The 17799-nt window shown below is 40.0% G+C and overlaps 1 protein-coding gene across 2 annotated transcripts; it reads right to left on the bottom strand.

The window, feature by feature from the left end:
- Nucleotides 1-1304: 1304 nt before the first annotated feature.
- trhr2 (thyrotropin releasing hormone receptor 2) lies at nucleotides 1305-17419 on the bottom strand. 2 transcript variants are annotated; one of them, XM_085914907.1, is made up of 6 exons: nucleotides 17265-17419; nucleotides 14583-15284; nucleotides 14265-14397; nucleotides 13756-13907; nucleotides 10203-10326; nucleotides 1305-5266 (listed from the first exon to the last, which is right to left on the bottom strand). In XM_085914907.1, the coding sequence occupies exons 2-6, from the start codon at nucleotides 14963-14965 to the stop codon at nucleotides 4667-4669; spliced, it is 1392 nt and encodes a 463-aa protein (XP_085771033.1). In that variant the 5' UTR covers nucleotides 14966-15284; nucleotides 17265-17419; the 3' UTR covers nucleotides 1305-4666. The 2 variants fall into 2 exon arrangements, with proteins under 2 accessions (XP_085771033.1, XP_085771034.1); XM_085914908.1 differs by having other exon boundaries at nucleotides 14322-14397.
- Between the last annotated feature and the right edge of the window lie 380 nt (nucleotides 17420-17799).

Genomic DNA, 17799 nt, shown 5'->3' with positions numbered 1-17799 from the left:
CCCCGGTTGTTTTATTATGTGCATATGTTACCATGATTTCTGTTCACGTCGCCCCTCCCCTCCTGTGTTACCTCACAATCAATGTAATCACAGTCACCTACCTCTTGTGTATTTAAGTCCTGTCTGCCCCTCACTCCCCTGTCGAATTGTTCTCGTCTCTCGCCTATAGTCTCGTCGGTTTGTCTTTCGGTTCGGTTAGTTTCTCTCCAAGTTGGTCTGTCGGTTACCCCTGTCACTCTGTCTCCGTTAAGTTATGTTAGTTTGCCGTTTCTGTTGGTTTTGTTTCCCTCAATAAACCCCGGTCCCATTCCAAACCGTGACACCAATATGTGTGTCTATTTGTCATGAAGCAATGCCAGTCTAAAAAATAGAACTGAGAGTTGACCAGGTTGCCAAGCAACACATTGTGCGCATCAAATACCCCCTAAATCTATAATGTACGGGCCTATTATGATGACTGTATTGTTTGTGACCGGTGCTTCAACTGAAAGTCCCATCAACATGTCGAAAGGCTCTTCACAGGTCAATCAATCAGTCAAATTTCATTTATTGAGCACTTTTCATAGAGATTGTAGCTCAAAGTTAAAATTATTCTCCCCACCCACGCCCTTTCAGACCCCATCCGCACAAGGTCAAACATGTTTTCACAGTTATGGTTAACCCTCACCCTACTTAAGATCTCATGCACACACACACACACACACACACACACACACACACACACACACACACACACACACACACACACACACACACATACTGTCAGTGGTTGTGAAGTGACTCAAAACGTGCAATATGTGTTGCCTTTGAGAGGTACTAGATCTTAAGAACGTGTTTGTGTTGTGAAGTTTGTATGAATGTTGCTTTTTTTTTGTCAGGGTATGTTCAAGGTCACAGAGAGGTTCACCAGACAGTCACAAACTTTTTTTCTTGCTGCTAAAAAATTGTGAACATGTTAAAAATGTCTCAATTGGTCCTTCAACTGCACACTGCTACACCTAAACACTTCTGCATTTTTCTCTCCCCTGCCAACACGTGTGCATGCTCCAAATGCTGACGAATATTATCTATTGGGGCAGATTTTGAAAAGATTCATTGGTCCACTGGGATGTTTGATATTTTCATTGGACAGCTATGACAACACTGAGTTTATACTGATAGCTTGAAGTATGTCAGTCAAAATTCATAAACTATGTCACATTAAAAACCACACGGTTCAAAGAGCTGGAAAAAAGTAACGACTTATAGTCAAGAAGCAGGGTAATTATTTATAAATGAGCTGAGACCAAATGATGCTGTGCCAACAGAACTATTTATTCCCATTGATTAAATGAAAATAATTTACTATACATGCGCAAATTACACAGTAAGAAGAGAGCAGAACAACAAGTACAATATTGGGAAAATATTGTACACATGAACAAAATATAAAACCCAAAACATTTAAATAAATTGCTGGCGTTGGGTAGACTTTTCACTTTTCATCCAACTCCAATAATAATAATAATAATAATAATAATAATAATAATAATAATAATAATAAACACAGACAGGTAGACCAATAGACCAAGGGTATAGATTTGTGGGGGGAAAAAGGGAAATTTATTCAACTGTGACAAGTATTTCCAGCCCAACGCCAGCGGTATGCAATTACAACAGTGATACCATAGACCATATCACAAAAGCAGCTTTCCAGGGCTGAATAAACACAGATAATAAAGTTGTAAAACCCAAACTTTTAAATGATGTCAATAAAGCAAGGCAATACATATCACACAAGTAATTAGGTGCAGCAGTTTGTTACACATATTGTGCACTTCTCTTCATAAAATATGTTAAAGTCTACTTTACATTTTTTCCTTCAAAACAAATTGCCAGACAAAGAAAGGAGCTGATCGAAATACAGTTCGGGTCTCAGTCATAACTTTCAGTAACTGACTAAGAAAGACAAACATACATTATTGTACAAGGGGCCTATTTCAGAAGGCAGCCTTAAATTATCAACTGAACATAATGATTAATTTTATTTTTTATTTTTATTTAACCTTTTTTTTTAACCAGGAAAGTCCCATTGAGATTAAAAACCTCTTTTACAAGGGAGTCCTGGTCAAGAGGCATTTACACATCTTACTAAATTGTACATAAACCTTATAAAAAGCAATTGCAATTTGATAAAGTCATCTCAAGTGCTACCATTTTGGACTTAAAATTGGTCAATGAAACAAATTCAGTCAATTTTCTCTTTTTGCAATGTGTTCCATGCTGAAGGTGCAAAGGGAACTAAAGCCCTTTTTCCCACTTCAGTTTGGGCAAATGTAACAGAGAGCAACAGATTACCATTTGAACGCAAATAATAAGAGTCAACACTTCTATGTGTGATCAAATTACAGATGTATGGTAAAAGTCCAAGCCAGGCCTTATAAATAAAAGTATACCAGTGTACTAACAAAGAAGGCCATCCCACTCGATAATACAGTTCACAATGATGAGTTAAGGCTCTATAGTTTGTAATAAACCTCAGAGAAACATAATAAACAGTGAAGACATTGGCATTCTTTAACAACACATCTCCATAATCTGAAACTGATAAATATGTTGCAGTGACAAGTCGCTGTTTCGCCTCAAATGAGAAACACTGTTTGTTTTGAAAGAAAAAGCCCAGTTTCAGTTTCAGTTTTTGAACGGGATTGTCAATATGGGTCCTAAAGGTGAGCGAGTCAAGCAAAACTCCAAGATATTTTGTACACAGGAACCACCTCTATGACATTTCCCTTCAAGGTAGACATTGTGAGCAGCGCTTTAGGGACTTTCTTTGTGCTTGAAAACAGTATTAGTTTTGTCTTGTCAGCATTAAGGACAAATTTTAGTTGAAGAAGAGTTTGCTGGACCACATTAAAAGCTTTCTGCAGAGAATCAACAGCTTTAGCAGGGGTGAATCCAAAACAGTAAATGATTGTGTCATCGGCATAAAAATGCATCAATGGGAAAGAGCTGCAGCTATAAAAAGTTAGTTGCTAGATGCTACGAATTGCTGGCATCGGGGCAAATCCTTGTACCTCTAAAAAAAGTCACTTTACACGAGACCTCAAAAACTGCACGTTTGTTCAATCATTAACATCGCATCATCAAAGAAGCCAAGACATTTTAAACACTTTGGATAAATCAATAATTGTAAAGGTAACACCTGCATGAGTAGACTGTATTTTTGAATTTTTTACAAAAAAGATTTGTCGCTATAGGTTTTAGCTCACTCAGCATCAGCATTCATATTTGTTTGATAGTCAAACAGCATAATCATGCATTCTTTATAGGAAAAAACAAAAACATTTGTTGTATTTTTGACGTCAATCACATAATACTCGGAAAGTCAGTCACAGCACTAAACCATACAAATACAAGATCAAAAAGTAACACAAGGCGTGGAATTACAGCAGGGAGTGACATACCAGGAAATTGGCTTGTTAATTTGTTGCTCAGAAGACAAGTAACCCATCCGTTTGTTATAACCCTCTGAGTGGCAATAAGAGTAAGTTTAACATTTATAACTGTATTATTTACTTTATTTGATTGGTCTTTACATTGCTAAAGACGTAGCGATTTTCGTTTCATGCGTTGAATGTTGGATGATGCAAACTTCATCTGCCCCAGTGGTTGCTATTGCCTCGTTTGTTGGCTCATGCTTACTTAATGCATTTTTTTTATATTGCAGTTTAACATTTTTTTGTAATAAATCCTGCCAACTACAACACAGAAGGAGTTGAGCTGGCTGTGAAGCTCAATATAGTACATTTAAACCTTTCCCATTCCCTTAATATCCATTCCCACACTGTTCTGTGCATGTATTTTACCTTTACAGTAAATAAAAGATGAAGATCCATGAATTGTTTTTCCCATTAATTCAATTTTTTTTAAAAAGTATGCCGCAAAAGGTGAAGCGTGAAACGGTGGGGGATTACTGTATATGTAGGAGATTATAAGAGCCTGTCCAGGCACTAATATGCATCAATGTTCTTAATTATCGCCATAAACGTTTAAATCATTTGACACATTGACCGGTTTTTTTTTCACTTGCAAAGGTGAAAGGCCGAACCAGAGAAAAATAATGGAGCCATGACATTCGCAATACAAGAACAAGGGCACTTGGACGCCAGTTTCAGTCGACAGCAGTTAAAACATCAGCCCCCTTGGATGGCTAAAAATGGGTGGATTAGTCTTGTTATTTGTTATTCCACAAATGCAATATTAGTCAAAATACCGACGAGACTAGTGAGGCCACATAGAAAATATAATTGTAAAATCTTGTATTTGACCTCCCGATTTTAAGATTTCATTGTTCTATTGTTTATCTAACTTTCTTTCTTTCTTTCTTTCTTTCTTTCTTTCTTTCTTTCTTTCTTTCTTTCTTTCTTTCTTTCTTTCTTTCTTTCTTTCTTTCCTTCCTTCCTTCCTTCCTTCCTTCCTTCCTTCCTTCCTTCCTTCCTTCCACCAACCCTCCCACCCAGCCTATCGATCGACCGATCGATCAATCGATCGATCGACCTCTCTCTCTCTCTCTCTCTCTCTCTCTCTCTCTCTCTCTCTCTCTCTCTCTCTCTCTCTCTCTCTCTCTCTCTCTCTCTCTCTCTCTCTCTCTATCTATCTATCTATAATCTATTAATCCAGCTATCTATCTGTCCGTCTGTTCGTCTACCGATGTAGCATCTGATTGAGCTTTTGTTGTCTGTGTGTCAGGAAAATTTGTTGTGTCATCAGTTGATGGAGACCGCTTCACATCACTCATCAGGGATGTGTCAATGGAACTGACATCTAAACAATAAGATGCCGATCTGATGAAGTTGTCTGCTTTGTTGTCATTTATCAACTTTGTCTCTTGATGACCGTTTCCATTATGTTTTGTGTTTACTACATCTGGAGTCGAATTTACAATATCTCTTTTTACTTTTTCGTTTGGTGCATTAATATTGGACAAGGATGTACGTGGGTCTCGAACGGTACTGAAGCTGGCCGGAATGACTGATAATCTCTGTGTTCCCCCTTGCGGCTTGCAGTGGTACAGCCCACGAAATGCTGAGCGGAACTTCTGAGACATGGCATTGTATATCACAGGGTTGATTGCACTGTTGGAATAAATGCACGTCCGACAAAATAATAGAAACCAGGCATCCAAATAAGGTGTGGACACAAAAGAGTTGATCAAAACTAATGTTCGATAGGGCATCCACAGCAGAGCGAACAAGATCACCACAACAGCTAACATTTTGGTCACCTGTAGAAAGGAAGCAGAAAGAGAAGACATGCATTAAACACATAACCGGGTAAAGCCAAAAATGATAGAGCAGGAACAGGTAAAAAGAAGAAGATAACAGGCTCACAAAAGAGTCATGCACCATCGTAGTTTCTGTTACAGTTAGGTAATTTGAAATTCTGAAGGATCGGACAAAGTGTAATTAAAATAGGTATTAATTCATTAACTTAATGTCAAAAGGCTGTGTGTGCGCTTGTGTACGTTATCCCTTTGCTTACTGACCCCTCCCAACACTTAGCCACTACCGCAGAGATGGGAACAGCTCAGACATTTTTGAACATCACAGAGTTGGCGAGGGGGGAGGGTGGGGGGGGACAGTCTGTTATCAGTCTCTAATAATACTGGTTACCTTTAACCTCCTACGCATCTTTGCCCCAGTTTTCTAGTGGTCATTTTTGTTGGAAAAGCCTTCCTGCCACCTTTGTTGTGCCATGACTTTTTAAGTCAAGTGTGTATACTTCCTTTCATGCAGCTGTCTCTTTTCACCACCAAGGAAAGAATAATGGGGAGGGGGGGAAACAAGCAGCCCGCCTCTCAATATTGTTACTGAGAGGAAGTACACCATAAATGTATTTTGCGATAAGGTTTTAGGTCCAAGCTGTGTGGGAAGCCAGTTTCAGCTACCTCAGCAGGTAGATAAAGAAAAAATGTGGCTGCAGAGCCAAATGTTGGATTTGAAAGGAGAGGGGAATATTTCTAATTATAGCATAATGAGCAGAGCAGCATTGGGTAAATTTGAATATGCAGATTAATAATGTGGTGGGAGGCTACAGGCTACTACTCCAACATAACATGAAGACCCTCCACTCTTGGATTGAACAATAGCGCTGTCTTCTGAATCAAAAAATAAAATAAATGTATCTTCCTGTGCAATCAAAATGCTGCAAACAACAATGACCCCTCTGTATAACGTGTATTTTAAGATCCACATCATAGCCACATCATAGCCACGGGGACTTAAATAAGATTAAAACTGTTTAGAAATCTGGCACCACACTGCTTTAACCTTCATCCATAAAAGTGCAATTCTTCAGCGAGCAAAGGTTTATCAATATCCCATCAGATTAAGTTGGCCTATCAAATGATGAATGGAAGAGTGTGAAGTGCCTAAGAACTGAGAGGGTAAAATCATCAGCGATATTAAGCACACTGCTTTGGAAAATGAAAATCACATTATGCGAATCTTCTGCTCTTAGATTAAGGCTCTTGACTACAAGAGATTCTGGTCTTCTAAAACTCAGACTTCAGGCACAGTGCTTACCACGGACACATGCAGTGACTCTGAATGCAAGCATGATAAAAAAAAAAAAATCTTGGAAAGGTAAAGCGCTCTCAAACTTCTGTTTGTCTAGGCATCTAGGCATCTGATAAAAGTCAAGAGAGAGGGAAAGAAAATCTTCCAATGGTCATTGTCATTATTTGAGACTGACAAATTCATAATTTTTAAAATTTGTGAAAATCATCACTGGTTTATTTTTGTGGTCCAAAAGATATATTAGACCAGATACTATAAGCAGCCTGCCTCTCATTGGCACATAGGTTTAGTACAATTGTACAAAATTGTAATTATTCCTGACATTTAACTTTTTTTTTTTTTTACCAAAACACGCGGATGGGCTTCTCTACACCAGTCCGAGCAAGAAGCTATGCCATTACTCAGCCATTTATTCTAAGTTATTATTAATTATCTCCTCTGAGTGATGACTTTATACACGCGGTATCATGGGCAGACCTGTTTTTTGAAGCTCTAACCTTTTTAGCATTTAAAAAAAATCATAATCTCCTCAGTCCAAAAAATTCTCTTCTGTGATTATGAGGCTTATCACTATCAAATATCTTTATTGTCTGTTACTCTATCAAGTAATCAAATAATCGTATAAAATTTTATTAGCATTAAAGTGCATTGAAACATGTTTTCCCTCCAATTACTATTAACTTTTGAGAGCCTGAAATCAGAAGATTTTTAACAATATTCATTTAAACAATGGCTTTAAATAATTACTCGATTATTAAAATATGAGACAATTAGTTTCATAATTGATTTCTTGTTGAGTAATTGATTCATTGTGTCTGAACGTTTTGGTAATTTCCAGCCTGGCTTTTCTTTTTGTTAATGAGTGGTTTGTGTCTTTTGGTGAGGCCTTTGTACTTTTATGAAAACTTTTGGAAAAATTATATTGTAATTGTTTCACTCCTGCCAGAGGTTGTTGCTGATGTTAGTAATAACAGTTGTTTTTCGGGCAGGGTCTCTTGTCTTATATATCTTGTAATTTTTCATGTCAAACCCAGATGTTATCAGCCTACAGCAAAAGATGAAGGAATCAGCCACACTTTCCACGACTTTTTGAGGGGGTGTATATTTTAAATTATAAAAAAAAGAAAAAAAATCCTGTTTACTTCCACTAGGTTTAGAGTGGCATCTTCAGTTGTAATTTTAGTTTTGTAGTTAAGAGCAGAATAGTAATAAACGATTATTGGTTACAGAGAGCGTTCTTTTCATTTCCGTAACGCCTCGCTCAATTTAGTTCAGTGGGATTGGGCATTTTTAGTTCAGTTCGTGTTTTTTAGTTTAGATTATTTGTTAATTTGGGTGTCACGAGTTTGTGTGTGTGTTTGTATTTGGTTTCTGCCCAGATTAGAACTCCATTTATTACCAACCTTCTCACAAATTGTGTCAGTTGAAAGAAATCCATTTTCAAACTCATGCCCAGTTGTTACCGCCTGCTTTGTCCTTAGACGGACGCATGTCAGGGCGGTAACACCAGGCGTCACAATGGAGGGGGAAAAAGGAAGGAAACCTTTTCTGGAAGACGATCGACCAAGCTGGCACGCTCAGAGTGCACCGAGACATGGCAGTTACCAATTAGAGCTGCTTTCCATATCAAATTATGGAAACAGAGACTCTATCAGAGCAAAGCTTATTTACATATTGATTTTTTTTTTTATTTTAATTACAAGATCATTCAAAATCATGGCCATTTCTGATGAATGAATATAGCTTGAAAAAAGGCATCTCACTCATTTCCAACCCAAATGATCTTTCAGCCCCAATCAAAGGACATCAAAGCTTATAAGAAATAATAAAAAAATAAAATAAAATAGTGCCATGTGATATTTCGGGAAATGACTTGAATCTGTGCTTTTACCTTCTACTTTTTTGTGTTTTGCACATTGTTTTAGACAGTGCAGTGTGAGTACTTTGGCAACCTCTGATTTTCACTCACAAATGACAATACTGGTTGCACTTGACATACTAATTTTACGTGTTGACGCTTTGCAAATTGGAGGCAAGTTAAGCCTACTGTGGAAAATAAACCATTGTTTACCACTCAGATAAGATGAGATGATGCTTGTTTTCTGTTCTCTCGTGGTTTCTTGTGTGTGTTTAACATAAACATAAAGAGCTAGTTGCGTGAGGATTTAAAAAAAATTAAAAAATCTACCTCAGGAACGGGCAAACTACAGCCCGCGGGCCACATCTGGCCCACAGGGCCGTTTAATCTGGCCCGCCAAACCTGATTAAATTCCATCCATCCATCCATCCATTTTCTGAACCTCTTTGTCCTCACGGGGGCTGCGGGTGTGCTGGAGCCTATCCCAGCCGTCATCGGGCAGCAGGCGGGGGACAGCCTGAACTGGTTGCCAGGCAATCGCAGGGCACACAGAGACGAACAACCATCCGCACTCACACCTAGGGGCAATTTCGAGTGCTCAATCGGCCTACCAAGCATGTTTTTTGGGATGTGGGAGGAAACCGGAGTGCCCGAAGAAAACCCATGCGGGCTCGGGGAGAACATGCAAACTCCACACAGGGAGGGCAGGAGGTGGAATCGAACCCGCACCCTCCTAACTGTAAGACGGACGTGCTACCCAGTGCGCCACCGAGCCACCCCCTGATTAAATTGAATTATTAAAAATGTTTGGGGTCATTTTCCCTGCAATGACTGTGTTTCCCCAATAGATGGGGAAGCGCCCGCCCATGTCAGCCGTATCAGAAAGCTCGGTGCACACTCATAAGTGCGTGTACGTACTCAGTAGTACGGACCCGGCGCACTCCGCGCTCAATTTCTATCAGTGCCGAATTTTGAGTGTGGGCTGTGATGTCAGCATTCTCGTAATTCGCGCACTGAGCTTTCAGATACAGTTTCACGCTAAAGCCACCCACGAACCTTTCCCTGGAATCCTTGCATTAAAATGAGCGGCCCAAGGAAAAGAAAGGTGGAGACTGAGTGCTGAGTGTTCGTTTTTACTCTTTGTGCTATTTGATTGTGAGTGTTGTGTACTGTGTCTAGTCACCGTGGGACGGTGGGTAACGTAATTTCGATCTCTTTGTGTGCCTTAACGTGAAGAAATTGACAATAAAGCGGACTTTGACTTTGACAATTTGGCTCAACTTACGTGTGTGAGCAGACGTTCAGCCACATGAACATCAACAAAGCCCCGTCACAGATCTAGGTTAATGGACCGACCCCTCGGCTCTATCCTACTCACACCACTCATAGAGTCTCAGAGACATCACTGGGCAATAAATATCCTGTTCTTGCCATTTCAATGTTGTTGGTCATTTGATTGTTGTACAGAGACTGAGATCAACCGGAGTCAAATTCCTTGTTTGGCATGCAGAAACTTGGCAAATAAAGCTGGTTTTGAGGTTGTTGTTTTTTTTTATTCGGCTCCTGGTTCGGCCCCCCGGTCAAAATTTAGAACCCAATAAGGCCCGCAAGTCAAAAGGTTTGCCCACCCCTGATCTAGCGCCAACCTTGTGTTGTGTTGGAGACCCCCACAAAGCCAAATTGTACCAGGGAATTGGTTCACGATAAAAAGTAAAAAAGAGGTCAAACGACAAATACAAAAAGCAGAAGGTGTTGATCAACATACGTAAAAGTGAGGTACAGACCTGCTTCCTGGAGGAGAGTGCACTCTTCAGACGGCGGGGACGACCCCCTTTCCCCATTTCTGTGACCTCCCGACAACTTTGGCGCAATGTTGTGGCTCTGGTTTCTGGTTGGTTTGGCAGAGGTCTGGAGCGACATGTGAACACAAACTTGGTCAAATTCCAAACTGGCGCACTTTAGCAATTCCACTATTGTTCCATCAATTTTTTATTTGAATTTAATTGCTTACAATACAAGTGGGGATTATGGGGTAACTCACAAGGCAATATTGATTTTACCAACAGTGTTATCACTAGTAATAATGCTCTGTATCTTAGAACATAGTACTTGATTTTCATAGGTTGCTATCATACATCAAATGTCGGGACAGCGGCGGCCCTGATCGGAGCAAGCAGGGCGTGCCTCTGAGCAATGTGTATCACTGCGGACGTGACTGACTCAAAGCGCCGGTGCATCAACCGGTGCGGAAGGAGTCGGGACACATGACAATATCACGTGTTTGTTCTTTTATTTACTGTAAAGGTACCATACATGCACAGAACAGTATGGGAATGGCTAAGGAAATAAGAAAGGTTTATGTTGCGTAAAAGCATTGGACGTTTAAAGTTTGAACGGTTTGAATCGGTGAAAAAGTGTAGAAGTTAGAGGGGCAAAACAAAAATAAATCAATTTTTTTATTATTATTTGTGGGTCTTTTAAAGAGGAAAATGTTGAATTTTGTTAAGTGGGAATATTTTTAATTTATTTATTTTTTTAATTGTTACACGTAAATTGAACAGTTTAAATTTGAAACGGTTAGAATGGGTAAAAATATATAGAAATTACTGAAGAAAAATGAGAAATGACGTAAATGTTTTGTGGGTCTTTTTCTGGATAAAATATTGAACTTTTTGTAAGTGTATATCTTGGGAATCAGTAGGCATAAACTGAACAGTTTAAAGTTGAAACGGTTAGAATCAGTGAAAAAATGTAGAAGTTAGAAGAGAAAAAGTAAAAAAAAATAAAAATCTAATTTCTTTATTTTTTTTGTCAGTGTTTTAGTGTGAAAATCTTTTGAATTTTTAGTAAGTGGGAATTTTGGGAAACGGTAGGCATAAGATGAACAGTATAAAGTTGGAACGGGTTGGATTGGTCAAAAAACGTAGAAATTAGAGGACAGTAATTTGTAAAAAAAAAAAAAAAAAAAAGAAATGGGGGTCTTTTAAAGGAGAAAATGTAGAATTTGTGGTACGTGTTGATTTGGAATACGATGAAGGTGGAACCGTGAGAATCATGTGAACAAAGTAGAAGTAGTAGAGTGTCAAAAAGGTGTGAGGAATAAAATAGAAAATGAAGAAGAAAGTTGTTAGTGTAGAATAACATGTGAAGGTCACAGCCTTCACACAATGAAAGTTTTATACTGGCCGAATGCTGAAGTAACAAACAACAAATCATTTGGTTCCCTAATAAATTTATTCAGTTATGTATGCAAATTAAATGATCAGCAGTGTGTTCAATGTTTTGCACTAAATCGTTCTGAACTGTTTAAAAATGTCCATCCTTCCATCTTCTTCCGCTTATCGCCGGGTTCTGTCCACCAGCGAGTTCAGGGATTGCCTCTATGACAGGCACCGACCACCTTTTGGCCACAGCTCCAGTCGGCTGCCTCAACAATGGAGGCACGGGATATGGTCCACTCGGACTGAATGTCCCCCGCCTCCCCCGGAACGTGGGAAAAGCTTTGCCGGAGGTGGGAGTTGAAGCCTTTCCTACAGGGTATTCTGCTAGATGCTCCCGGCAGACCCTCACAGAGCGTTTGGGTCTGCCAGGTTGGACCGGCATCTTCCCCCACCATCGGAGCCAACCCACCACTAGGTGGTGATCAGTTGACAGCTCCGCCCCTCTCTTCACCCGAGTGTCCAAAACATGCGGCCGCAAATCCGATGACACAACTACAAAGTCGATCATCGAACCGCGGCCTAGGGTGTCCTGGTGCCAAATGTACACATGGACACCCTTATGTTTGAACATGGTGTTCATTATTGACAATCCATGTCAAGCACAGAAGTCCAATAATAGAACACCGCTCGGGTTCAGATCGGGGGGGCGCTCATCCCAATCACGCCCTTCCAGGTCTCACTGTCATTGCCCACGTGAGCATTGAAGTCACCTAGTAGAACGATAGAGTCCCCAGAAGGAGCGCTCTCCAGCACTTTCTCTAAGGACCCCAAGAAGGGTGGGTACTCTGAGTTGCTGTTCAGTCCATAGGCACAAACAACAGTCAGGACCCGTCCCCCCACCTGAAGGCGCAGGGAGGCTACCCTCTCATTCACCGGGGTGAACCCCAAAGGACAGGCGCCCAGCCGAGGGGCAATAAGTATGCCCACACCTGCTCGACGCCTCTCACCGTGGGCAACTTCAGAGTGGAAGAGAGTCCAGCCCCTCTCGAGAGGGCTTGTACCAGAGCCCAAACTATGTGTGGAGGCAAGTTCGACTATGTCTAATCGGAACTTTTCTGCCTCACAAACCAGTTTGGGGTCCTTTCCAGCCAGAGAAGTGACATTCCATGTCCCAAGAGCCAGCTTCTGCAGCCCGGGTTCGGACCGCCAAGGTCCCTGCTTTTGGCCGCCGCCCAGCTCGCTTTGCACCTGACCCCTTCGGCCCCTCCTACAGGTGGTGAGCCCATGGGAAGGGGGACCCATGTTTTCTTTTCGAGCTGTGCCTGGCCGGGCTCCATGGGCGAAGGCCCGGCCACCAGGCGCTCACCTTCGAGCCCCACCTCCAGGCCTGGCTCCAGAGGGGGGCCCCGGTGACCCGCGTCCGGGCGAAGGAAAACTAGGTCCATATATTTTATTCATCATAAGGGGTCTTCTGAGCCGTGCTTTGTCTGGCCCCTGACCTCGGACCCTTTGCCATGAAGCCCCAGACAACATGGCTCCTAGGATCACAAAGGCACGCAAACCCCTCCACCACGATAAGGTGACGACTCACGGAGTTTAACGGCTGTTCAAAAACTTTTTTAATGTATTTTTTTCGTGCTGTCAAATGGATTCAAATTATTATCTTATTCTATTCTTTTGTATCATTTCAGTATTGAGACATTTCATGCATCAAATCGTGTATCGTGACAACACATTGTTGCAGTGTAATTCACATTAGCTTCCGCGAACTGGGACATCCTGAAATATAAAGCAAAGTTGTTGTTGACATGGGGGCAACGTTGCATTTGGGTTTGGCTGTGTCAACTCCCTGCATCACATGCTTGGATCTGTCATCGACGAGTGAAAATGTAAATTAGGTTTTTGCTTCATCTTCATTGGCACCATTCACTTAGTTTGCAAAAAAAGCCATATACTATATTGACCACAAGTAATTAAGAGTGCAGGATGAGCAGTGGCTTATTTGAACGAGACAGAACAGCCCCTGCAAAATGATTGTTTAATTTTGTGTAATTTGATTAGAATGTGAGTGACCTTTTATTAGAACATGTGGGAACTGTTTAAAATTGTAAACATAAATGATCTGTGAACTTTAATAGTGATTCACTGGTATTGTCAATAATGAAACTGTAATTACCCGAGGTAGAGAATCCTTGCTATCAGTCCGTAGAGCACAACAGCGAGAAGTAATGGGACAACATAAAAAATAGCAAAGTCGATGAGGTAGATGGGAAGGTAGAGCTCCCGCTTCACCTTGTACCCACACTGTACATGTCCATCCAGGCTCACCTGATCACACATTTATTGGAGAAATACAGCAGACTGAACATTAAAATGTTCATTTACACTTTACGTCAGCACACAGAAAATAGTGATCTCAAAATGGCTTTTGACGTTCACTTATTGTCGAGCAAAACATTTCTCGTCTCGTAAAGGTTGCCACTATTGACTGAAGGACTGCTAAGTATGTTCAAGGTGGACCATAATTTGAAAACATAATGTTATTTAACTGCTCTATTATTGTGGAGTGTTTCAAGCACAAACACTTGTCCTTTATACCTTTCATATTCCACTTAGTTCTAAAGGTTACTGTTGCTTGTAAATATATAAATTGGCAACTTCTGCTATAAAATGCATTACTCCTACCTGAATATCCACAAGGAAAAACCATAATATGCAGTAAATACAGGTGAAGATCCAAACCCCTGCAATTATCTTCTTGGCCCTGGACACCGTGCACACAGTCTGAGCCTTCATTGGATGGCATATCGCAATGTACCTGCACATGTGACAAATCATTCATTTGTCCTTGATTATTAATGGTAAGACAAAAAAAAACATTACAAAAAAAACCTCAACTCAATCGCTGCTACCAGCTAAACAGAAAAAGCAATTGATACATTTGATTTGATAAATTAGTAGCAGGAAAGACTGTTTGTAAAAATGTTGATTGGTCATGCTCACCTTTCCACCGTGAAGGCAGTGATGGAGCAGGATGAGACATTGATGCCCAAGTATTGCAGGTAGGTGATTCCCAAGCAGCCAGCGTGCCCAAACACCCAGGTTCCCGTGAGACTGTCTGAGATGTTTGGAAGTCCTGCCGCAACTAGTACTGTTAGGTCAGCTATTGCCAGGCTCACCAGGTAACAATTTGTTGGCGTCCTCATGTGTCGGGTGGTCAGGACAACCAGGACTACCATTATATTTCCCACGATGCCAACACCACACACAAGCAGGACCAAGAAGACAGACACCGTCTTGTACTCCAGGGACAGGGAAACGGCAATGCTGGGACTCAGAGAAATATTGGTTGGGGTGTCAACTCTGCTGCTCGCATTGTCATTCATGTCTACTTGAAAAGCTAAACTATTTTTTGCTCTAAGTGTGAGTTAATGAAGGCTAGAATGATTCAATTTTAAATAATGATGAGGGACATGCTCCTTCCCCTGCATTGAAAGCTGACTCTCATTTTAGGCTATTTGATTTCAAAGGAATGGAATGATATTTGTTACCAGAAACTTGCTACCGGCTTTTTTTTCCTAATGGATTTAATCATCAAGTCCTTAATTTAAACAAACGCAGTTGTAAAAACATGAGGTAACCAGTACGACATTAAAGGTGATTGTCTCTCAATTTCTGAGCAGCTCCAGGCCCATAGTCAGTCACCTAGAATAGGAATGAAAACAGAAGAAAGGGATCCGTTTGTTGTAGATGATTTAAATCATTTATCTTTCCCAGCATGTTTGAAGGTAGTGTGTCACCAGAGGGAATTATTGAGTTCATTTAATTGATTATTCTTAATGTGGGTTGAATAAGCAGAAGAGTCAAAGGAAAATGACAGAGACATTAAAGCCATACCATAAAATGAGGCAGGATTATATAGAAATGTTTTCTTCTTTCAGCTGCTGAAAAATGGTACATAATGTACGCCTTATCAGTGACACTTGAATAAGATGGTTACTTTTTAATTACTTTGAGGTCAGTTTAAAAACCTTGCTATATTTTGAGGTTGTCTTCATCCTCCATCAAAAATTAAGTGACCGGTGTACAACACTTTGAAAGTGAAGGAGGCATATGTTACTCTGCTGGCTCATCTCCCAGACAAAGCACAAGCACATCTTGGACTTTTTCTCCTGGGGTCTGCCTCTAATAAATTAAGGTTCACATGGAATGAAAAAGCAATTTAGTTACACTATTCTGTCATTAATTTAAATGTTTCACAAAATAACTGACCTTCTGCATCTCCTTGAAATTATGTTCCTATACATGCCATTTGCATTCTCATAAAAATTGCAGCTGATGCATTTTCATCAATAGTTATCAATATTTTCATTATCTCATTTACCAGCAAACACAGGGCGATGGGAAGGATACACCCTAGATTGATCACTCATAGAACTGACAAATAGAAAAAAAAATGTTTGCATAGCATGGACCTGAGTCCATGTAATAATTTGAAGACCCTGTGAAACCTGTCAAAACATACCGTGCGAGTAACTCACTGTGGCGACCCCTGACTAAGAGGAACTAAGCCAAAAGTCAAACAACAACAACCTGAGTGCATGCAATTAAGCGCCACACAAATTCAGTTTTGTTGACCAATCAACCTTGCTTACGCACAACTCTCCTCATTTGCATGTTGACAAAAAAGGTGACTGACACTTCGTTTTGGGAACATGATTTGTCCTCGATGGGTTTTAGTGTGACTGACAGTTGAGCAGATTGTATAATCAGTGGAGCATTGTCCTTCCAACAAATACACCACAGTATCAACTCTCATAAAATGGGTGACACTGCATTTTTTAAATATAGTGGACTTGGAGACTCAACATTGCTTGGTGTGTATTTGACTGTATATACTAATGTTCTGTCTCTACACCCAACTCAACACAATCAGAAATCGAGAAAGATCTACAGTGCATATTACGAGCCAGGAAGTAATGTAGTAAAAGGACAAACAACTATTCCCAAAATTTGGAGAAACTACAAAAAAAATGTGAACTCCGTATTTGTTATTTGTTTTTCTGCATACACAAGCATAAGGCTTAGGTGCTTTGATTCATTGTCCATGCTACATGTGTATCCATATTTTGTTAAAAAGAGGAAAGCATACAGGTACATAAATAAAAAGCGTAATTGACATACTTAATTAATATAGTTATACAAGAATCTCTGCACTTGTTGAAACGCTGACAAACTATGGATAGTATTCGTCAGCTGATGACAACACATATAATATGATGATGTAGCCCACCACACGTTGACTTTGACACCAAATTCCTATAGGCTATACTCATGTATGCAACATCCATTTGCAAGTACAAGGCACAAAAGATTGTCAAAAAAAGACCAGTCCGTTGTGAATGTCAAGCTATTCAAGCTTAACTTTTATGTGAAACGGTGAACATTTTCAAAGACTGCATAATTAGGTAAAAGAAATAAATGATCAGCTATTTCATGACACAATGTGGATGTATCAATCATGATCTTCTGCCTTAATTGCTTCAATTATTGTAGTCGTTTTGTGTTAAACCCTTGTTAAATGCAAAACAATGGAATGAAGGCATCAGTGTGACATAATATGGCTGCACATATGTTGATCCTAAACTTATTTTTAATCTAGTTGTAGCAAAATGAGTTACTTACCATACGTCTCTCTGCAACATGTTAGTTTCATCCTGAATCCTTGTTAGTTCATATTTACTTACATGATCAAAACTATTACTATTTCCCCACGTGCCTGATTGCACCGAAGAAATTGTGACACTGACAGTGGTCGACCTGCTGTAACGCTCTCTTCTCAAGATAAATCATCAGTCACCACTCACTACAATTTGAGAAGCGGTGTGTGATTTCAAAATAAAAGCGCTTTACCTTCACAATAAGGTATTGTATACAGTGTGGGGCTTGCAGTATTTTTTAGGCAACACCATTCTCACCATGCATACAAATTATGTACTCCTGCATTATTTGATGTATCCTGTCTGCATTTTCATAAAACAAAATACAGTGGTACCTCTACTTACAAACTTAATTGGTTCCGTGATAGGGTTTGCAAGTAGATGCCTTTGTAAGTAGAAGCAATATTTTCTGTAGGAATCAATGTAAAAGCAAATAATGTGTGCCGGACTATCCCCAAAAGTCACACTTTTTTCCCTATTACTCTGTGTAGAACACTCAG

The sequence above is a fragment of the Syngnathus leptorhynchus genome, chromosome 6 (assembly GCF_054491065.1).
Source record: "Syngnathus leptorhynchus isolate UIUO chromosome 6, UIUO_Slep, whole genome shotgun sequence".
In the NCBI taxonomy this organism is placed as follows: Eukaryota; Metazoa; Chordata; class Actinopteri; order Syngnathiformes; family Syngnathidae; genus Syngnathus; species Syngnathus leptorhynchus.
Note: the sequence above shows the minus strand (reverse complement) of the source record. Positions and strands in the feature narration are given on the sequence as shown.